Raw genomic sequence first — 19,991 nt, forward strand, 5'->3', positions numbered from 1 at the left:
AACCCAGCAGAAAAACAGATGGTCCTTTCTTCCTGGAACTGTACCTTTGGCTTGATAAATTGTGTGCAGTAAAGTTTTTGAAAAGTGGTATTAAATTGCAGAAACATTCTTGCAGCATTTCTGTACAACTTGCCCAGGATGGAGTCTCAGGAGAGCGCTGAGCTGTTGCTGCAGTTTCTCATATGACATCATCAGCAATTACTGATACATTCTGCAGTGTCAGTTTTCAAGGAGAATTTCTAATAGCGTTGTCAGTTTCCTGCACAGCTGACAAGATAGGACCTTCCTACAATTATAGATACATGCAATTTATATTTTCCATTAAAAAAAGAATAGCAGAGGAAGTGATAGAGGTTGTGATGCTCTTGTGCTCAACATACGTTACGGAATACATAATGTCCAAGTAGATACCAAGGGACGTACACAGTAATGTCAGATGACCAGGTAATGACAAAGTGATGGGCTAGTTGCATCCTTTCATATTTTCTTAATGGTTTCATTGGTAGAAGTCTTGATTTGATATGAATTTCAATGGAACTGGAGATGTATTTCAGTGATTGGCAATTTGGATGCGCTCATTGTTTCAACTCGGATTTTTAACTCTTAGTGGGCTTGCAGTAATACATCATTCTAGTGCCTAAATGTGCCTCAGCATTTGTCCAACAAAAATCAATTATTTTTTTCATTAGATTTGATCACTCTCAGATAAATGGGTGGAAAAATGAGAGGGTAACTTGAGGTAACATAACAGTTCATGGTTGTTATGTGAGATAATGTTCGTCCTGGTTTTGCTTAACAGGATGGAAAAGATAAGTACCTGAATGCAGAAATGTAAAGTACAAAGGTGCTTTAAGCACTGTCGATGGACAGATCTTGAAGACTTGCCATTTGAAAAAATATTTGCTGAAGCTGATAAGCCAGCGAGCTACAGCTGGAGTGTATTGGGACAGGAAAGGTCAAGGTGATAGGGGAAAAAAACAAAACAAAGCAACAAAATAAGCAAAACTGATAAACCTGGAGTAATTAGGATCAGAGTTAACTGACTAACTCTGCACAGATCTCCATCTTCGTATGCGAGTATGGTATGACTAGTTAGATTTGGCTCTTGTTTTTTAAGTATCAGAGAAGAAGAGGATTTGTGATCTATTTCAACACCAGGCTTAGCCCCACCAGTATTCTGCTTCACGTCTGTGGATCCATTATTGCTGTCCATGTGTGTGAGCTTAGCCGGAAGCAAATTCAAAGTAATTTGAGCCGTCTTAGTTTTCAATGAAGCAGGACAAAACAACTCCAATTATCCTGCCTTTGCCACGGGCTACGAGCATACACACAGTCAGCTGTGATGGATCAGCTCTCATGAAGTAAAATATTGGTGTATGTAAGCTTAGAAAATGTTACTTAACCCAAAACATAGATAAAGCAGAACACTGCAGGGAATCTCTACACATTTATATTGGCACCAAGGTGCTTGTGCTACTTGCAGCTGCTTCTGTAGGTGAGAGTGTAAAAACTTCAGCATAAAACATGTTTGTTCAGGCTGCAGTGGATTGGCATTCAAATTCTTATCAATAGAGCATACTGGTTTTAAAAATTAAAACTATAACCTATTGAACTTTCTAGTATAGCTCATGTTTCAGATATCTTTGTTATGATAATATAGACTGAAATTAGAGTTGTGACATTTTTATCTTGTGGCAATTCAATTATGAGTTGCCAGACTTAATTACTTTCTAGTTTTTATCCTAGGTGGTTTGATAAAAGTGGAAGTTAGAGAGTATGCTATCTAAAGGATAGCATAGCTGTTATTCAAGGGTGAGTGTGGCAATGGGGATCCTCTTGCATTCCGCTAGAGCTACCTGCAACCTCTACTCTCTTTTCTTCTCTGAAATGACCGGGAGGCACTGCATGCAGCAGGGGAAATAAACAGGAAGAATTAGAGCTTGGTGTGCAGCTGGAAGTTCATGATCTCATTGCAGTCATAGAGACATGGTGGGACATTGCAGTGGAGTTGCTCTTTATTATGACCTGCTGGAGATGAGCTCTGTGGACAACAGGTTGGCCTGGGGTGTATTAAACAGAGCATGACCAGCAGATTGAGGGAGGCGATCCTGCTTATCTGCAGAGCCCTGGTGAGGCTACATCTGGAGTACTGTGTTTTGGACTCCATAAGTCAAGAAAGATGAGGAATTCTAGAGAAGGTCTGGTGGAGGGCCACGAAGATGGTTAGGGGCCCAGAGCGTCTCCCTTATGAGGACAGCCTTAGAGACGTGGATCTGTTCAGCCTGAAAAAGACTGGGAGATCTTATAAATACTTAATGGACAGGAGTCAAGCAAATGGGACCAGGTGCTTTTCAGTAGTACCCAGTGACAGGGCAGCAGGCACAGACTAGAACAGAGGAAGTTCCATATGAACATGAGGAAACACTTCTTTCCTGTGAGGGTGACAGAGCACTGGAACAGGCTGTCGAGAGAGGCTGTGGAGTCCCCTTCTCTGAGGATACTCAAAACCTGCCTGGACTCTTTCCTGTGCAACCTGCTGTAGGAAGATGCTGTAGCAGAGGTTGGAGTTGATAATCTCTAGAGGTTCCTGCCAAGCCCTATGATCCTGTGATTTATTCACTAAAAATACAAATATGGAAAACTTTATTGAAGAAGCAGCATTATTAGGAGTGAGGGAGCTAAAGCAAAAATGTAGCTTAATTTGCTTTCAACTCTGCATGCCTTTTTTTCTCATGTGGGAGAAAAAAAGCCTTAGGTGTCCTATCCACAGTTGGATCTGGTTTTTACTGGATTACTCAGGGAAGAAATCATAGGAATATTTTCAGCTGTATGCAACAGAAATTCTCCCAACTCTATCAGGCAAAATACATGCTGTTCTATTTCCATTAAAACTTTCCTTATCCTTTAATAAATATTCCGGTCTCTCTCTGCCACCTTTGCCTCTCCCAGACAAACATCAAAAGACTGAGATCAGATTATAACCTCTCTCATTCTCTCTATTGTACAAATGGCAGTTGGTGGAGAGAGTGTTTACTTTGTCTGAGCTCGCCTAATAAATACAGCACAAAATTGCATGGCTTGTTATCCTGATTTACATTCCTTTTAGGTTATGCTGCTCCACCTGTATGGATCATCTCTTCAGGCTCAGTTACTTGAGGGTAAGGTCTTTCTCTGCCCATCGTTTCTCAGCTTGGCTGGCTCTACCCCCACCTGGCAGCAATAGATACCAGCCTGACTGTGAACATGGGCTGAGAAAACTCACCTTTGTGGGACCACAGTGCAGAGATGCAGCTTGAGAAGTTCCTTATGCCCTTTTCTGCTTTCTGGTTAGGCAGCCAGTACTTTCTGTAGTCTTTACTTTTGCAGTTTTCCCATAGGGAAGTAGAGCATCTGAAGAAGATGCCAGCCAAAGGAAAAGGCATTGAATTGTGAAGAGGAAAATCTCTCTCATCCTTTTGAATACTTAAGTTTTCATGCCCTATTTCACGGTATCACTGTATTTTTATACAGCATTAGAAAAAGCAGCCTTTCTGCCATTCCAGATACTAACCCCTTGCTTTAGTTGCAAATAACACCATGTTATTATGACTTCATACAGATCATCAAATCAAATTTTAAATGTTATTTTAAGATAGATGTTGTAACTGAATAGGTTTAATGTTCCTTAACAGTAGCTATCTCATTTTAGTGCAGGGATCATTTGGAAGTAGCACAAATGTAGTAGTAGATTTAATAGGTTACCTGATTGTCTGTATTAAGTAAAAATAATTTAGCAAATATAGAGTGAATATTTGAGTATTAAGTGTCCAAATGGGATATTTCTGAGCCATGTTGAAGGGAATGAATATTGAAATAAGCCCTTGTATAAGTATGCTGTGCATCTATTTGGATCCTGTTTTTAATTGTATTAAATTCTGCATTTTGAGCATCACCGTTTGTTCACTCAGTTGTGAAATGCTTGTTTCACACGTGTTGTAATGGATTGTTATTTGGCCCACGTAATAAGTAGGATACTGATATACAGAATCTGAAAGGGCAAGGTAATAGTGAAAGCATACCAGTGTTAAATAGACACTAACACAACTCAATCAGCTCTTTCACTATGGAGCTGGGAGCGTTATCATGAATGGGTATCTGTGAATTTTATCTTTTAGCTAGCTTTATAGTTCTAATTTGCTCAAAGAATGCACCAAATCAGATGGCAGTTCAATTCACACCCCTATTAACTACGTTACTGTTAATGAGCGTTGTTAAAAACAATTGCAAGGAGAGGAAATTGTGCATTGCAAGGTTATTTCAAGAAGCATTTCTTTAATTACTTTCCTAGTTTATGCACTTAAACCATCATATGAAAAAAGCTCTTTTTAATTTGTTTTCAGCTATTAGACATAAAACTATCCAGAGAAATGCAGTGAAATGAATGAGCCCGATTGAACTTTCAGAAACCTGTTCAGCGCTGTGAAGATCAAAACTTAACCTTGTGTATACAATAACACTAACCCTGTCTTCCAGTGGAATTTGCTGTGTGCTGACATCTTTTCAGTACCGACAGATCTGCACAATAAGGAGTACTTGGAATTGCTTGGTAGCTGCCTTGTATTTTATGCAGTGAAACACTTGGAGTAACAGATTGCACCCTGTGATTTGTATGCAGCATGATCACGAACTTCAGGTGATTTCTCTTACTAAGCCTAGACATGAGGTTCACTGTTATGTCAGAAGCCAAGCAAGGCCACATCTCTGCTGAATATACTCACTGAATAATGCTTTCATTTGACCAAGAGAACTTTTGATATGAAAAATAGTGGGAAAATATGATGTAAGAAAAGAGGGAAGATGAATGGGTATAGTGAGGAGACCCCATAGTTAGGCCTTACACTTTCCTGCTTTTTTTAATAGTTCTGAATCATTGATTAACTTTGTGTGTGTGTGGTTTAGTTTAGCAGTTGCTCTGCTGTAGGAATTAAATGGATACTGTTGCTGGTTACCATGAAGCACATAGGAAATGTTATTATACCAGTGTACTCAACATGAGGAACATGCAAGAACAGCTACAAGTCTTGGCTCAGTCCCAGAGCTACTACATCCTTGGCGTAACTGAAACCTACTGGGAAGAGTCCTGTGACTGGCGAATTACAATGGATGGTTCTGGTTGATGGCAAGTTGAATGTGAGCCAGCAGTGTCCCCCAGCAGACCAAGGTTTGGGGGAAATAGAAGTGTAGAGTCTTAGAATAAAAACAATTCACAGTTACTGCTAGCATTTTTAATACAGTGCTGCAAACACACAAGCCGTATAAGCTATAATTTGCTGTATCCACAAGGTAGTAAGGAAACTCTTAGGTGCATCTTACTTCTCTTGTTTAGAGATTTGAAGGTGCATCTTTTATTTTGCTTTCAGCTCAAAAAGAGCATTTAAATGTCACTGTGGTTAGGTATTCTACCTAGGAAAATTTTTGTGCCGCTTACCATTTTGCAGATTTCATTAAGAGATCTCCTTTTGTATGCTTTTCCAAGCTGTGCTGCTTATCATAAATGTTGAGTGTTACAAGATAGTTTCCTAATCCAGCATTTATCAAAAATCTGCCACCAAAAAGAGAATGGCTCTTCCCCATTCAAGTAAATGCTGCCTTTGGTTGGAAAATTCCTGTTACCCAGCACCTTCTGGATGATGAAAACCAATGTGCAAACAAGCACAGTGTAATTACTTGCATCAGACAATATCTTGTCCTAAGCTTAATCAGGTGAACAGCATCTCTCCCTGCAGGCAGCACATGAGAAGGTACTTCCTTCTGCTCGTTTTTAAATCTTGCTTACTGGCAAAAGCTTTCCTTTTGTTCAGTGCTATATTGAATTCCTCTACCTTCCTTTGTCCTCCTGTTTGGACCTCACATCATGTCTCAGACTGGTTATGCGTTGTTTTTCCAGCAGCACGATGCAGACAGACTGTGGCATGGAAATCAAAGCAGGAGCCTGTTTTCATTCTGTTTAAAGACATTTGTCTGCCAGCCTGTGCCACATTTCCTCTCTTGAATCTAGTAGAATGGTGAGCCATGCAAACAGACATCGCCATCACCATTGAATGGACCAGGGCTCTGACTGAAGTCAGGAATTCACATTCATGTCACACTCCACTGGAGGCTTTAGTGCTGAACAAATGAGGAAGACTGTTCAACTTCTATAGAAAGCTGCTGTATCACCCCACACAACGTCATCGATGTACTGCAGGTGCTCAGGAGCATTGCCCTGTTCCAGAGTGTTTTGGATCTGCCCATGGCAAATGGTCAGGCTGTGTTTCCACCCCTGGAGCAAACGGTTCCATGTGTACTGAACACCCCTCCAAGTTAAAGCAAACCGCATTCTATGGCCAGCAGAACGGAGAAGAATGCATTGGCAGTGTTAATGGTTGCATACTATTTGGCTGCTTTTGACTCCAGTTTGTCCTGGAGCTCTAACATGTCTGGCACAGCAGCGCTCAGTTGGGGGTGTGACCTCATTCAGACCATGGTTATCCACCATTAGCCTCCATTCTCCACTGGCTTTACCCTCTGGCCATATGGGGCTGTTAAATGGTGAGTGGGTTCTGCTGGTCACCCCCTGACTCCTCTAGCTGACAAATCAGCTTGTGGATGGGGAGCAAGGCATCCCTGTTGGTGCAGTACTGCTGTCTGTGCACCATTTTCCTAGTGATTGGTACCTGCTGCTCTTTTACCTGTAGTAACCCCACAACAGACAGCTCTTCTGACAGGCCAGACAAGACCGACAGCTGCTTAATGCTGTTTGTATCTAGAGCAGCTATTCCAAAAGCCCATCAGTATCCCTTGGGATCCTTGGAATGCTCCCTTTCTATGATGATTCATACCAAGTATGCATGGAGCCCCCTACCCACTCACAGTAGGATGTTTTTACCAGTGTGGCTTATTTCTGCCTCCAACACAGCCCAGTCACTCCAGAGATATAAATCAGTGCTGTCCCTTTATAAATCAAGGGCATCAGAGTGCACTGGGCTCCGGTGTTTACCCATGCTTTATATTCTTGTGGTTCTGATGTGGAATACTGACAACAAAAGTCACATTTTCATTACTTTGAAATTGATCTTTATTTTTTTTTCCTGCAAATGATTTGTTCAAATATGGATGGCATATACTGAAAAAGCTGTATGGACGGTTGCTTACAGATATGGGCTCACAATATGTGCAGAACTGCTCGTCAGATTTGGTGGTAAACATCCTGCTTTGCGTACAAAGGTTTTCTAACGAGTGCAGTCTAGAAATTTGCCAAGATTTGCTGAGTCTGCATCCCAAGCATTTCCTTTCTTAGTTCGCATAACCCTTTGCAGGATTCAGCTATTCTGGATATCATTCATAATGTGAGTATCTGAGACTCATTAGGTCCAGATTGCAGAAGACATGTTGGCTGTGTGGGCTCCATCTGCTTAGCTGATTTTAGATAAAATGTTGTTCCTGACACAATCTGTGCAGTATTTTGGGATAACAGACACTGTGGAAGCATGAGCGTGATGTATTACTAAAGGTGTGTTTTTAAACTGCAGGCTGGGCCATGCAGGTTGCTGCCTTTATTTTCATTCAGAGGAAATGGGAAGACGACAGGAGTCACTTTGAGAAAATGCTGCATTATTTCTGTGACATTCATGAGCCACTACAACTCCTCATCTTTCCAGAAGGAACTGATCTCACAGGTAGGATGAATTTGTTGTTGTCTTGTGCAGTGATGGATATGGAAATTCCTTGCTGCTTATGGAAATAATTGAAGAAATGTCTAAGCTAGGAGCAATACTGCATTCTCTCAGACAGCAGAAATTGTAGTTAACAGTTTTGATGTGTTAATATACCGAAGAAACACACTAAGAGGTTTAACTGTTAAGTTTCAAAAGCATCTTATAATTGGAAGAGTTTAACATCAGTCATTTCTACCTTTGTATTGTATTGGAAAAATAGTTTGCAAGACCTGGAATAAATTACTTTTATGTTCTTATTTTCCATGTGATGGGGATGAATGGTGCAAAATTGTGCAAGGCAGTTGTAGATAAGAGCTACCGATTCTATTACATTTCTTGCTTAATGTTTTAAGAGGAGAAAATGGATATGCTTCATCATTAGGCCACATGAGCTGTCTTAGTCTGTATCTGAAAGAAAAAATGTTTCTTGAAAACAAATGTCAGTGTTGTCGTTGTAGTAAATTTAATGAGTTACTTCTACAGCGTTTGCTTACTTCTTAGTTAGATACCTGCCTTAATGCAGGTGTTTTGTACAGCATCCATAGCAAGCTGCTAACCGCTGTTGAAAAAGGCTTAAATTCCAGTAACAGAAAGGATTTTATGAGTGTTCTTTCTGCTTGCAGCATTATTTGATAAGCATCATTTTTAAAACAGGAAACCAGTGACAACTAGACTTTCACCTTTTAGCTTATTTTAGATTTTTACTATACTTTCCTTGGCAGATATTCTGAAGTCATGCCTTATCGCAATGCCAGATCGTAAATACTGGGCACAGTGTGAAAATAAATAATGTAAACTGCTATTTTCTTCTTCGTGTTCCTTAAACACGGATATGTAATGTTCAGATGGTATCACACTGTGGGGAGTTGTTGTCACTCGATCCTCCTTCCTACAGGAGGATAGATCATTAAACATTCTTGGCCTGCATCACATGATATCTCTGAATTAGTAATTGTATATCTAAAATTAGGAAGAGGGATGGAAACTATATCTTTTTTTTTCTTCCTTTGAATTCTTGACTACCTGTCATCTGTGTGGTACTACTTCGCTAGAGAGTAGTATTGTTGTGCAGGTCTTTGCTACTGTAATTCTTATCCTCTCAAACCACATGGCAGAGACAGATTTACTGTTCCTGTATAACGTTTTCAAGTATTCAAGAATGAAAGATCTAAAAGAAACACAAAGTATATGTGGTCCGCTGCCTGAGCTCAAGTTGTTGAAATACTTTGCATTGGAAGATGCTACTTGAGTAAGTTTAAAAAGCAGTGATGTCATTGAACTCTGAACAAGGTATTTACAGACTGTGTATGGAGTTGATCATTATTTCCAGTAGGTTGGTCATCTTTTCACTCTGGGATGCTTGAAGCTTAAAGCTAAATGCACCAAAGGCATTTTGTTGTAATTGTTTAAAAAGTCAAACTTTCTGAAGACTTGAAGAAAACAAACAGCTGATGCAGCCCACGGTTTTGCTTATTGTTTTGTTTTTATTAGTGTTCTGTGTAAGACTCTTGAAGTAATTTTCTACAGAGCAGTAAGAGAACAAAATAAGTTGCCTTATTGCTCCGGGCCTGTTCAGTAGAACCCATTGCCTATGGACTTGTCTGTATCCCTAAACATGGTTTCTACTTTACTCCAATCTTTCCTTTTTCTTGGGTTTCCTTTCACGTGACTTTCCCACAAATCCTTATTGCTGCTGTCTCTGCAGGAGGCATTGTGTGCTGTGGCTTCTCCTTACCAGTAGTTGTGTTAAGTGCTGCATGCTGTGCTGAAAGCCCCAGCAGGCCCACTACTGCCTGTGGAGTTGATGCCAGCTTTTCCCATGACTAAGATCTCTACTGTTGGCAGTTCCTCTTTGTTCTGCCATTTCTTTTTCTAAAAACTCCTTTGGGCTTAACTGTCTGTGAATCTCTTCTCTATGCCAAACTGTGACTCTACAGAGTTTGGCGATGCCAATGTTTAGGCAGTTGTGATGTGAAGCAGTATTTTTATCTAGAAGGTAGCATAGTGCTGCAGTTGGATTTTCTCCTTGGTAGTAAATGTCATGTGCTATGGTGATGCACAAACTATTATTCAGAAGCACTGGTAGAGTTTAACAGATAATGGTTTGAAAACAGTGCAAGCAAGAACAACTGCTTAACTTTTTGTTAAAATAATAACTGTGAGCTAATATAGCCATTATGCTCTCTATGCAAACTTCTGATGAATAGATGAATGAGCAATTGCTTAAGAAAGAGATCTTTGGACTACCCAATTCTTCTCTCACTGTCCGGTACCGGTGTCCTTTGAGAGTACTTGAAGCCATAGTAGTACGTGTGTGCTTTTATCACAAGCCCAATTAAAAGAAAAGGAAGTTAGTGATATTCAGATTTCAGTGCTAGTGAAAAAGGAAGAAAAGAATTGAGAGTCGATCAGAAGCAACTGTATTGAAGTTGTCTGACTTAGCATTCCAGTAGGATGATGAGGGCAATGCATCGTTCTTTTGGGTGATGTCCAGCAAAACACATCAGCCTGGAAAATGTTGGAAGTAAAAGCATGTGAGCTTGTTCTTTTGAGGTGAATTCATGCTGCTTACATGCTTTCTGGGAAGCGCAGAGGTACCTCCTTCTTTGGCACAGATTATGGAGCTGTAGTTCCAGATACTCTTTACATTAGCAAGCACAGTTCATTACTGCGTTACGGCTCCTTTCAGAGTCAAATTCTAGAGGTTATTGTTTTAATTCAAAACTACACCATAAATTATAATTTGATTTCAAAAGGAGTTTGTTCGCTTTTACTCCTCTGGATTTCGTGGGTAAAAAGCAATATTTCCTGATCTATCAGGGAATAGATCATTTCAAAGGAAATAGATCAGACCAGACTATATTGCCTTTATAATTTGCACTCCTTTTGAAACGCATATATGAAGTTTTTTTCATAAAAATAGATTATTTTCCTTATTCCTTCTTATTGGAACCAAAGAGTTAAAATAAAATGCAAAGTTCAGCTAATAGGAATGATGAGTGAGAACTTCTGAGGTAGATTTACTTTGGCTCAATTCTTAATTGCAGTGAGAAAAAGAGAAATATTTGTTTGTAAAAAGCAATACTTATTCATTTATTATTTTTTTTTTTTTTGCTTGTGAGTGAGCAAAATGGAGCATTACCTTTTACCAGATGATGTGAGTGGCCTTTTGGGACTGGGAAGACCTAAGCCAGGTTCAGTTCCAGTCCCTGCTCCAAGAGCTCCTTTATGCGGTTCGCATTATGCTTGGTTGGAAGCAAACCACAGAACATTTCCCGTTCTTAAGGAAGTGTTTTCATTAACAGGCTTGCAAAGGCATCCTACAATTTAATTTCTTTTTCTTGCATCCACCTACAAGTGTTACAGGTTTGGCTGCAGAATAATGAATCATCTACACAAGTACCATAGTGTTGACAGTGTCTGCTGACTAAGGGATTTTTTAAGAGGTGACTGTTGTGTAAATTCACTTAGGCTGGAGAGGATATAAAACAAATGTATTTTTAATTTCCTGCATCAAAACAATTCTGACCTCCAGGTTTCATGCAATACAGAGCGTCCAATTTTCTGTCTTTTGTTTGAACTTTGTACTAAGCAGGAGTCTTCTGAATTTTGCTCAGAATGTTTAAGCATGAGCGTTTCATGCAGGGATCGCAAGCAGCAGCACACACCAAGGTTGTTGCATCAGATAATGGAGTAGTCAGTGCATTTATGCAGGAATAATATCAAAAGAACATACTATTTTTTTTAAAGAAATGCCAAGAGAGGCAGGATGGGGAGGAAGAATGTGATGCGAAGTACGTCCTGTGCTTTCAGGATAGCATCAAAAACCCTTTGACCTTATTAACTTTCTGTGGTACAATATTCTAATCATAAATTTAATGCAGAAAGCCCCATGATTTGATAGATGTTACAAATTGAAGAGGGAAATAGTTGTTCCACATGACAGTGATCACTGCATTAGCTGTGAGTGTCACTTTGCTTCTAAAATCCCATTACACTACGCTCATGAAAAGGAGGATGGAACAATATAGAACTTACAGTCCAGAGACAAGAGGGGCACAAACAATTGGAATATCAGGAAATAGCTGACAGCTGTTGGCTGGAGCACCAGTGTCCAGCTGTTCACATTTTTAGAAAGGCATTGTAGTAAGTGGAAATGAGGAAGATGCTTTGCAGATGTTTACAATGATATCTTTCCAAGTACAAGGAGGTGAGTGTGAGGTTTACTTCAATGCAATGAGCAGCAGAGGTTCTGACTGTTTTTTACAATGTAAAGTAGCTCTTGCTCAGAAAAATAAGCTGCCCATTTACTCATTGTTTCAGATGTGGTTCAGGTAGAAGTGTTCAGCACACAGAATTTGTTTTCATGCTGCCCTCTATAACAGAAGTGCACTGAGCAGGCATATAGAGTTGTTTCTGGGTGCACATGAGCTGTGTGCAGTTTGAGATGCTTAAGGTGTTGATTGTTTTAAACTGCTAAGCGAATGTGGAATTGCACAGCACTTTTGTCTCAAAGCTTTGACTAGCTCAATTTGCAGATTTGCAGTCTTAATTTACACATGCAGAAAATGAAGTAGAAACTTACAGTGTCTTTTGGAAGAAACAGCACAGTTGCTTAAAAACCTTCTGATAAATTATTTTTAAGCACCTTCCTTGAATCACCACAGAATCTGGAGAAGAGCTTTAGAGCTTTGGACTTGTGTATTTTTCAGAGCAAAACTAGCGATCGTTGTCCTAATAGTACAATACAGTTATGGCTGCAAGATAGAATCCAGCTTTTCAGATGAACATTTAATACTTAGGGGGTAATTCTTTCCTTCTCTGCCATTTGAAGCCTCGCTTATGGCTCATTTTTCAAGTTTTGCCACAACAGAGGCAAGGATCCTACAGGCAAGTTCCCTTCACTGATTCACAATAGTCTGTTTTCAACACTGAAATAGCAGTCTAGCAGACAAAAATAGGCTCTCCAGTCACAAGAGACATAATACATACGCTCAAGGAAAGATGAGTTTAAGTTATGTAGCCAACTGTAATTTTAGAATTTCACACATTCTGTATTTTTTGCAGTGCTTTTATAAGATGTAATATTTTCAAGTTTCTGTAGATTTTGACAGCTTGGCAGGAATTAAATCTGTGGCTGTTCTCTGTTGAACCACTTGGCTACAGTGCAGTAGTTTTTTTTCCCCTTCCTCCAAGTCACAAGATCAGGAGATCTTGTGCAGCAAACCTTGAGGAGTACACGTCTGTTGTAAGGCCTATAGGTAGCGTGTTACCTTATACAGGTAACAATAGGTTACAGTGGAAAAATACCTCATTATACTGATGTGATGTAGCACTTACTAATGGATAGCTTTTCCAATAAAAGAGAGACCCACATTTGCTGATAAACAATGAGCTCGTACAGTTTAGGAGTTAGAAAGATGCATTCATGCAAAAAAGGCATCTGGTATTACTGTTGCTGATTTGTCACCATGTTCTGTTGCCCCTCTATAGGGTGAAATTTTGAGTGTAAGGGAAAGAACTTGGCTGTGTGTAGCAGTTCTGTTGAATTATTAAGCAGTGGTATGATTTTCCAATAGTTTATCTCTCATCTCTGGTAAGGTTAACTGTGGGCACTTAGAAAAAAAGAGCTGTTTCTGCTTGAGAGAGATTACGAATTGCTTAGGCAATGATTTTCTTCCACAGATGTGTGCTAGGATTTCATCTTCTAAAACGCCATGTGGGACTCTATAAATACTAGTTATTTAATACGTTAGTTATGTAAAATGATTTCTTGTTGCCCTGGGATCACTGTATGAGTCCTTTGCCTTTTGGCCCACGATGAGGCGCAGACATACCCTCAGCAAAGGATAAGCACAGCCCCCAGGGCTGTTTGACTTATGCTTTCAAGTTCCCTATGTGTAGGAGAGAACAAACTGCATCTTCTACACTTGTTGTGAGAAGTTTCCACTCTGTCTACATCTCCCTCCCTTAGTGGGCTCTGTTAGCAATTGGTTCTTAAAAACTTTGTTTTGGTTTGCTCTGGATAGAATTCTCACTGCCAGAGTTTTGAATAGGTGGTGAAGCTGCACCAGCTCTTGATATTGTGTTCAGTTTTGGGCCTGTCACTACAAGAAAGACATTGAAGCCCTGGAGTGTGTTGAAAGAACAGCAAAGTCCTGTAAAGACCTGTGAAGGGTCTGGAGCTCAAGTCTTACGGGGAGCAGCAGAGGGAACTGGGATTGTCTGGTCTTTGGAAGAGGAGTCTCAGGGGAGACCTTATCACTCTCTGCAACAGTCTGAAGGGAGGATGTGGCTACGTTGGGTTGATCTCTTTTCCCAGGTAATAGAAATGAGATGAGTGATAATGGCTGTGAGTTACTCCAGGGGAGGCTCAGATGATTGGTTAATAGGAAACATTTCTTCTCAAAAAGGGAAGCGAGGAACAGGCTGCCCAGGGAGGTGGTGGAGTCACTGTCCATGGAGGTATTCAAAAACCATGGAGATGTGGCACTGAGAGACGTGGTCAGTAGACATGGTGGGGATGGGTTGGAGGTTGGAATTAATGATCTTAATGGTATTTTCCAACCTTTATGATTCTGTGAAATCCATGTGTTGTGAGGCTTGGCCTGGTGGCCTTCCAGGTCCTCGCCAGTTCTTTGTGTCTGGCAACAAGCATGTGTTGTGATATTGCACACTAGGTCAGAAAATTTTAAATGGGGAGTGTATGTGTAGAGCTGGGTGATGAATAACATGTACCGTGTTCAAAATGAGGAACTAGAGTACTGCTTCATTGTATTTGATTAATTGTTTTCTTCTGCTTAATGCTTTCTTTCCAAAATAAGTTTTATGTGGTTAAACTGACATAAAATCAAACCTGTGTTACTATACATTATGGTTTTTTTTCTTAATTTAAAAATACACCAGTGAGCTCATCAATACATTCCACTTTAAAAATGGGTTTTGAAGTGTCTGAAGAACCATTAAATATCAGTTTCTAGATTTCAAGTTGCATTTGATAATAGGAAGGATTTGCTAAGTATTTTCTTAGATGAAACGAGCGAGTCGAAAGGCTGTTCTTGCAATACATATTCCTCTTTATCGTTATATATATATATATATATATATATATATATACACACACACACACATATACTGCATATATATGTATATATGTGTATATATATATTTATATTTTTATATATATATATAAAAAATCAAAAGCATCTTGCAGTTGGCCCCCATCTGAAAAGCTGTTGCACATTTGTTCTGTGTGAATTGTTTTTCTACTTGTTTTCCTGTCATATTCTTGGCCTACTTGCACTCTCATAGGAAACTGTGCTTTTTATTATCTCCTGCAGCCAATACCAAAGCTCGCAGTAATGACTTTGCTGAAAAGAACGGACTTCGAAAGTATGAGTACGTCTTACATCCACGGACTACAGGATTCACTTTTGTGGTGGAATGTCTAAGGAAAGGTAATCCTGCTTCCATTTCTACATACATTTTTGTCTTGAATATACCTGCTCTTCCCAAAATGGCACGTATACTGATGACCATTGCTTGCCGTTGTACTTAAAATGATTGTAACATGGATAGATTTGAGAGTCGATATTGGATACTGTAGAGGCGTAATGGATGAGAACAATGTTTTTACATTTTTTGTCAAATAGTATAGCTTGTTTGGCAGTTTATTTCAGGATAACAGTGGAAAAGATCCCAAGGAATTTCAACCTTATTTTCTGTACCAGTCCTTAACCTTCATGGGGTTGACACTGAACACGCAGACATGTATTACTGCCCTCTCTCAAAAGCTTCCACATTCATCAGTGAAAAAACTGCTGCATTCAGTGGACATGGGAAATGCTGAGCAACATGTATATGCAGCAAATAGGCTGCCCAGTGTTGTCAGCTTTTCCAGGCAGTGCTGATGTGGAGAAACTGTGTAAAACATGAGTTATGTTGCTTGGCATGTCAGTGGGTGAGAGAACATGTGATGCTCGCTTTTAAACTAGAAATGGTCTTCCATTCCTGTATTAATCTGGTGTTAAGAGGCTGATTCCATATTGTCAGGGGAACATGGTATAGAGATGCGATTGCTTGTTAGAATGAAACATCTGGGGGATGTTTTGGAAATGGGCATTTTGATGAGATTTCTGCCAGGCTTTAGGCCATAATGGTGTAATTGTTGTAATAGTACTGATATGGCAGTGATTCAAATGCAAATGAGATCATGTTCTCAGGATGTATGAATGTATGATTGAAGAAAATAAACGTGTACAGTGAATGTAAAGTGACTTATTTATAGGCTAGTTCTTCTGGGATAAGCAATTCCAGATCTTCAGCACATGCTGGTTATTCTGTCTGCCAAAGGGAGAAGTTTGAGATTACTAAAAAGAATGAGATCCTGATGCTAGTTCTTTTTTCCTTTCTGGAATCCTTGCTTGGATTTTAGAAGCAGAGCTGACTTGCATTTTGCCGGATTCCTACTTGAGCTGAAGCACTAAAATCACTGTTAACACTTTGATATTTTGTCCAACTTGATATCTTCGGGAAGGATTGTATATCTATATGACCAATACTTATATCTATATTTATCCAATATTGTGTGGTGGACATCTTAGATTTTCTCACATATCTTGAAAGTTTATTATTCATTTGGCTGCAGTAGAAAATCATACATGAAATTTCAAAACACGTTTTACTTAAAGCTTTCAAATGTTTTAAGTCTTGCTTTTATTTATGGCAAGCAAACGTTATATGAAATATAAATGTCCCACTAGAATTTGGTACATTGCTAGGCATTGTACGCTACGTATGTGATGAATGTAGTCTATTATATAGTATTGTAAGTGTGAGAAGGTGGTTCAACAAGCATCTTCAAATGCTGGATTATTACTTCCTCATGTAAGACTTTTTCTGTTGTTGCAAGGGTGCCAAATACAGAACGTGTGTGGAAATATTTTTACAGACAACCAAGCTGCTGCTGCTTTACATTAGAGCACTGCAGAGTATTATATATCTGCATGGCTTCATCATTTCGTATGCAAAATGTTGATGTCCGGGTGGATTTTCAGATACAAATGGCACATTCGATACCTAGCATTATCATGCAGCTCATTTGTACTGTTTTCTTACAATACTAATTTCTGATACCAGCAGTAATAAAAACAAACACAACAGGAGTGGTAAGGATAACATGTCCGCACTGTGTCCGTGTCTCAGGAATGTCCTTGTGCTACAGTAGTACCAGTAATCATAAAGGCAGTGTCGTTTCCTTTTTACCGGTTGTAACAGCCAGCAGATGATGGTTTATGTGGCTTTAACACTGAGGAGGGAGTGGTGGTGACTTTAACATCATATTTACATGTTTGGAAGCATCTTTGTGCGTAGATGACAACCTTATTGCCCTGCAGCTCTACTGTGAATACATTCTGGCTCCTGGCTGTTTTCCATTCCCAAAGCTCAAGTGTTTACTTCAGGCCTTAACTCCCAAAATAGGCTGCTGAAGCGAGGGGGGAAAATGTCATTAGTAGTTTAACTGCATTTTGAATGTTGAAAGAAACTGTAATTATGCAAGAACACTGATTAATATGCATCACGAGCTATAGCATGAAAGAATTACCTGTTATTACAGAAGTGACCCATCTGAATAGGAAATGAAAAAATGACCTTCAGCGCAATGTTGCTTGTATCTTTTTGGGAGGGTTTCTTCCTGGAGGAGGCACTATCTGCACGCTGACAGTAATCCTAGCAGTTACCAGTCCTTGGCTTTCCATAGGTAGCACAACCTCCTGAACCACCTGAATGGATTTCGGCCAGTGATGATCAGCACACAAATTCTGGTGACCACCTTCTCACTCATGCGGCCTTTAGTTCAACTACTTGATCTCTTTTGCCCAGAGATGCTGCAAAGGTGGTTGTCAAATTATTTCTAAGATTAAAGAAGCTTAAAAAATAATAAAATCTATTTAGCTTCCCCCAAACAGGCTGGTAATAAAAATAGTTCAGGCAGTACATTTCTCCCTTGGCTTTTGACTCCCTCTTTTTAATTTATTTGCTTCCCCCCATATCCTGGCTCACTGTGAGTGGTAGTGCTTACCCCCCTGAGCTAACTCTTCTAAATAGAAACCCAGATAAAAGCTGACTGTGTTTTCCTTTGGTTGTGCTCAGGTGCCACAATAATGAAAATACGTGCAGGTAGTGTTCAAATTACAGTTTTTCACTGCTATAAACCAAAGAACCACCCAAGAGTGAGCACAGGTTACGAGCGTGCTTTAGATGGGTAATCAATAATATACAGAGTAGAACAAGGACTGCAGTTGTTGCTGTTTTTTAAGCAAGAGAAAGACATAATTTTGATTTGGCATTGATTTTATTTTTTGAGAAGTGTGTTCCTTTGGCTCAGCAGTAAATTTAAATGGGATGGTTTAGCATGGTGTTGCTTGTGTGTGGTAAGAGAAACTGCAGTATGGACATGTGAAGATGAAGAGTAAAAGACCACGTGGTTGTTGCTACCTAATAATGCAGGATAGTGGTGTGTTACCTGAGGATGTAGGAGGTCAATAAGAGCAGAAAAGAAATCTCAGCAAGGACTAATATAGATGGAGAGGCATTAAATACACCTAGGCTAAATATAGATTAACAAAATATATACATCTTTCACCCTTGTAAGGTGTTCCTTTGTGGGAACAGTTATTGAATTTCTATTTGCAGGTTTGTGAGCTTCTTATTAATCTCTACTGATGCGTGTTGCTTAGAATAGTACCAGCATTTTTTTCCTTCTACGCTTCTCTGTCATTTGTCTATCAAAATACTGCAAGTGTATGAACTTGCTGAATTCTACACGTTGTCAGCGCTGAAGCCCATTAGTTTGGTTGTCATGACCGCCATAAGAATTATCCTGTGGAAGACCAGAGCTTGGTTGACCAAAGTGACTTTTGCAATCCCATATACTTTATTCACATCAGCTTAGTTGGCTATTGATAGAAAGCAAAGAGAAATGAAATAGTTGATTTGCTGCTTTCCAACTCTTTTCACATGATTAAGTGTATCATTAGTCTTGCCTCAGCTGCTACAAATCCTAGTATCAGTCAGCACGTGGTGAAAAATTATTGGTACTTTTCACTACATTTCCTTGGATAACAAAGGGGAGCATTTTTGGAAAGACAGTCAAAGTATGTTTTGATATGAATAAGCAGTGGAAAATGAACTCTGTACATCAAAATGAATATTGGTCATAATTTTATATAATAAAATAAATAATCATTACATACCACTCTTTAACGGTCACCTTAATTCATATCAGATCCTTTCAAGCTTGAGCCTTGGAATAGATGCCATGTGTGGAGTCATTTTTGGCAGGACTCGGCTTAATGGAAATCATCCCCTTTTATAACCTGTGCAATCTCGAAAATGACAGAAATACGCAGGAATTTAAAGAAGGCATTTATAAAGCATTCCTTTAGCAAAGTTAATGAAAAACATTGCTACTTTATATAGTGCTCTTGATGATCTGGTTTGTCAGAGATCAGAGATCTGGAAGGGCAGGAAGTTACTCAGAAATTGAGTGTAGGCTTTCAGGCCTGGTTGCATTTTATAAAGTTTTCCTGATGTGCCAAATGACATTGAAAGTTCAAATGGCTCAAATGTTCATTTTCAGAAGGGTGGGAAAAATAATCCCAGTTGATTTGATTCAATGTGGTATGAATCCATTGAATTACGTATCATCTTATCTTGACATAATATCTGCAGTTGAAGTCAAATAATCTGTCAGGAGAAAATAGCCATTGATAAATGTTTTCTTCAAATTGCTTCTTGGCTTTAAAGCGTTGTCTCAGGACTGTATAAACGGTACATGTGAAGACAGAACCGAGGTTTTAAAGTGTCATTAGAAGACTGTTCATACTCTTGGAGGCAGTAATTTCTGTCAACACTAAGTTTGAACTGACCTCTTTTTGACACTTTCTATATATCCATCAACAGCCTTTAATACCTGGATACAGTGGGCTGTGTGTTCCTATAACAGGGTTTGCATTTCACTGGTTTTACAGTATGACAGAGTCAGAAGTATTCGGATTATTATACTACTTCATTCAGCTCCAGATTTATTTTGGGGTCGTAAATTAGCCAACAGAAGAGAATACTGCAGAACAGAGCTGCCAACTTCGGCATCCTAAAATAGAAAGAGAGAAAAATGCAACATGCTTGCCTTCATTGTGTATTCTTAGTGACAGAAATAAGCATTAATTCTCATCTTTTTTTTCCATTATTCAT

The 19,991-nt window shown here is 39.3% G+C and overlaps 1 protein-coding gene across 13 annotated transcripts in view; it reads left to right on the top strand.

The window, feature by feature from the left end:
- LCLAT1 (lysocardiolipin acyltransferase 1) overlaps nucleotides 1-19,991 on the top strand; it is a 136,202-nt gene that overhangs the window by 79,695 nt on the left and 36,516 nt on the right. For all 13 annotated transcript variants that reach the window (XM_085542708.1, XM_085542702.1, XM_085542703.1 and 10 more), the window contains 2 exons: nucleotides 7,551-7,697; nucleotides 15,077-15,193. In XM_085542708.1, coding sequence (XP_085398834.1) covers nucleotides 7,551-7,697; nucleotides 15,077-15,193 — 264 coding nt within the window. The remainder of the gene's footprint in view (nucleotides 1-7,550; nucleotides 7,698-15,076; nucleotides 15,194-19,991) is intronic.

The sequence above is a fragment of the Coturnix japonica genome, chromosome 3, assembly GCF_054131305.1.
Source record: "Coturnix japonica strain WE chromosome 3, WE-NBRP24, whole genome shotgun sequence".
Taxonomy (NCBI): domain Eukaryota; kingdom Metazoa; phylum Chordata; class Aves; order Galliformes; family Phasianidae; genus Coturnix; species Coturnix japonica.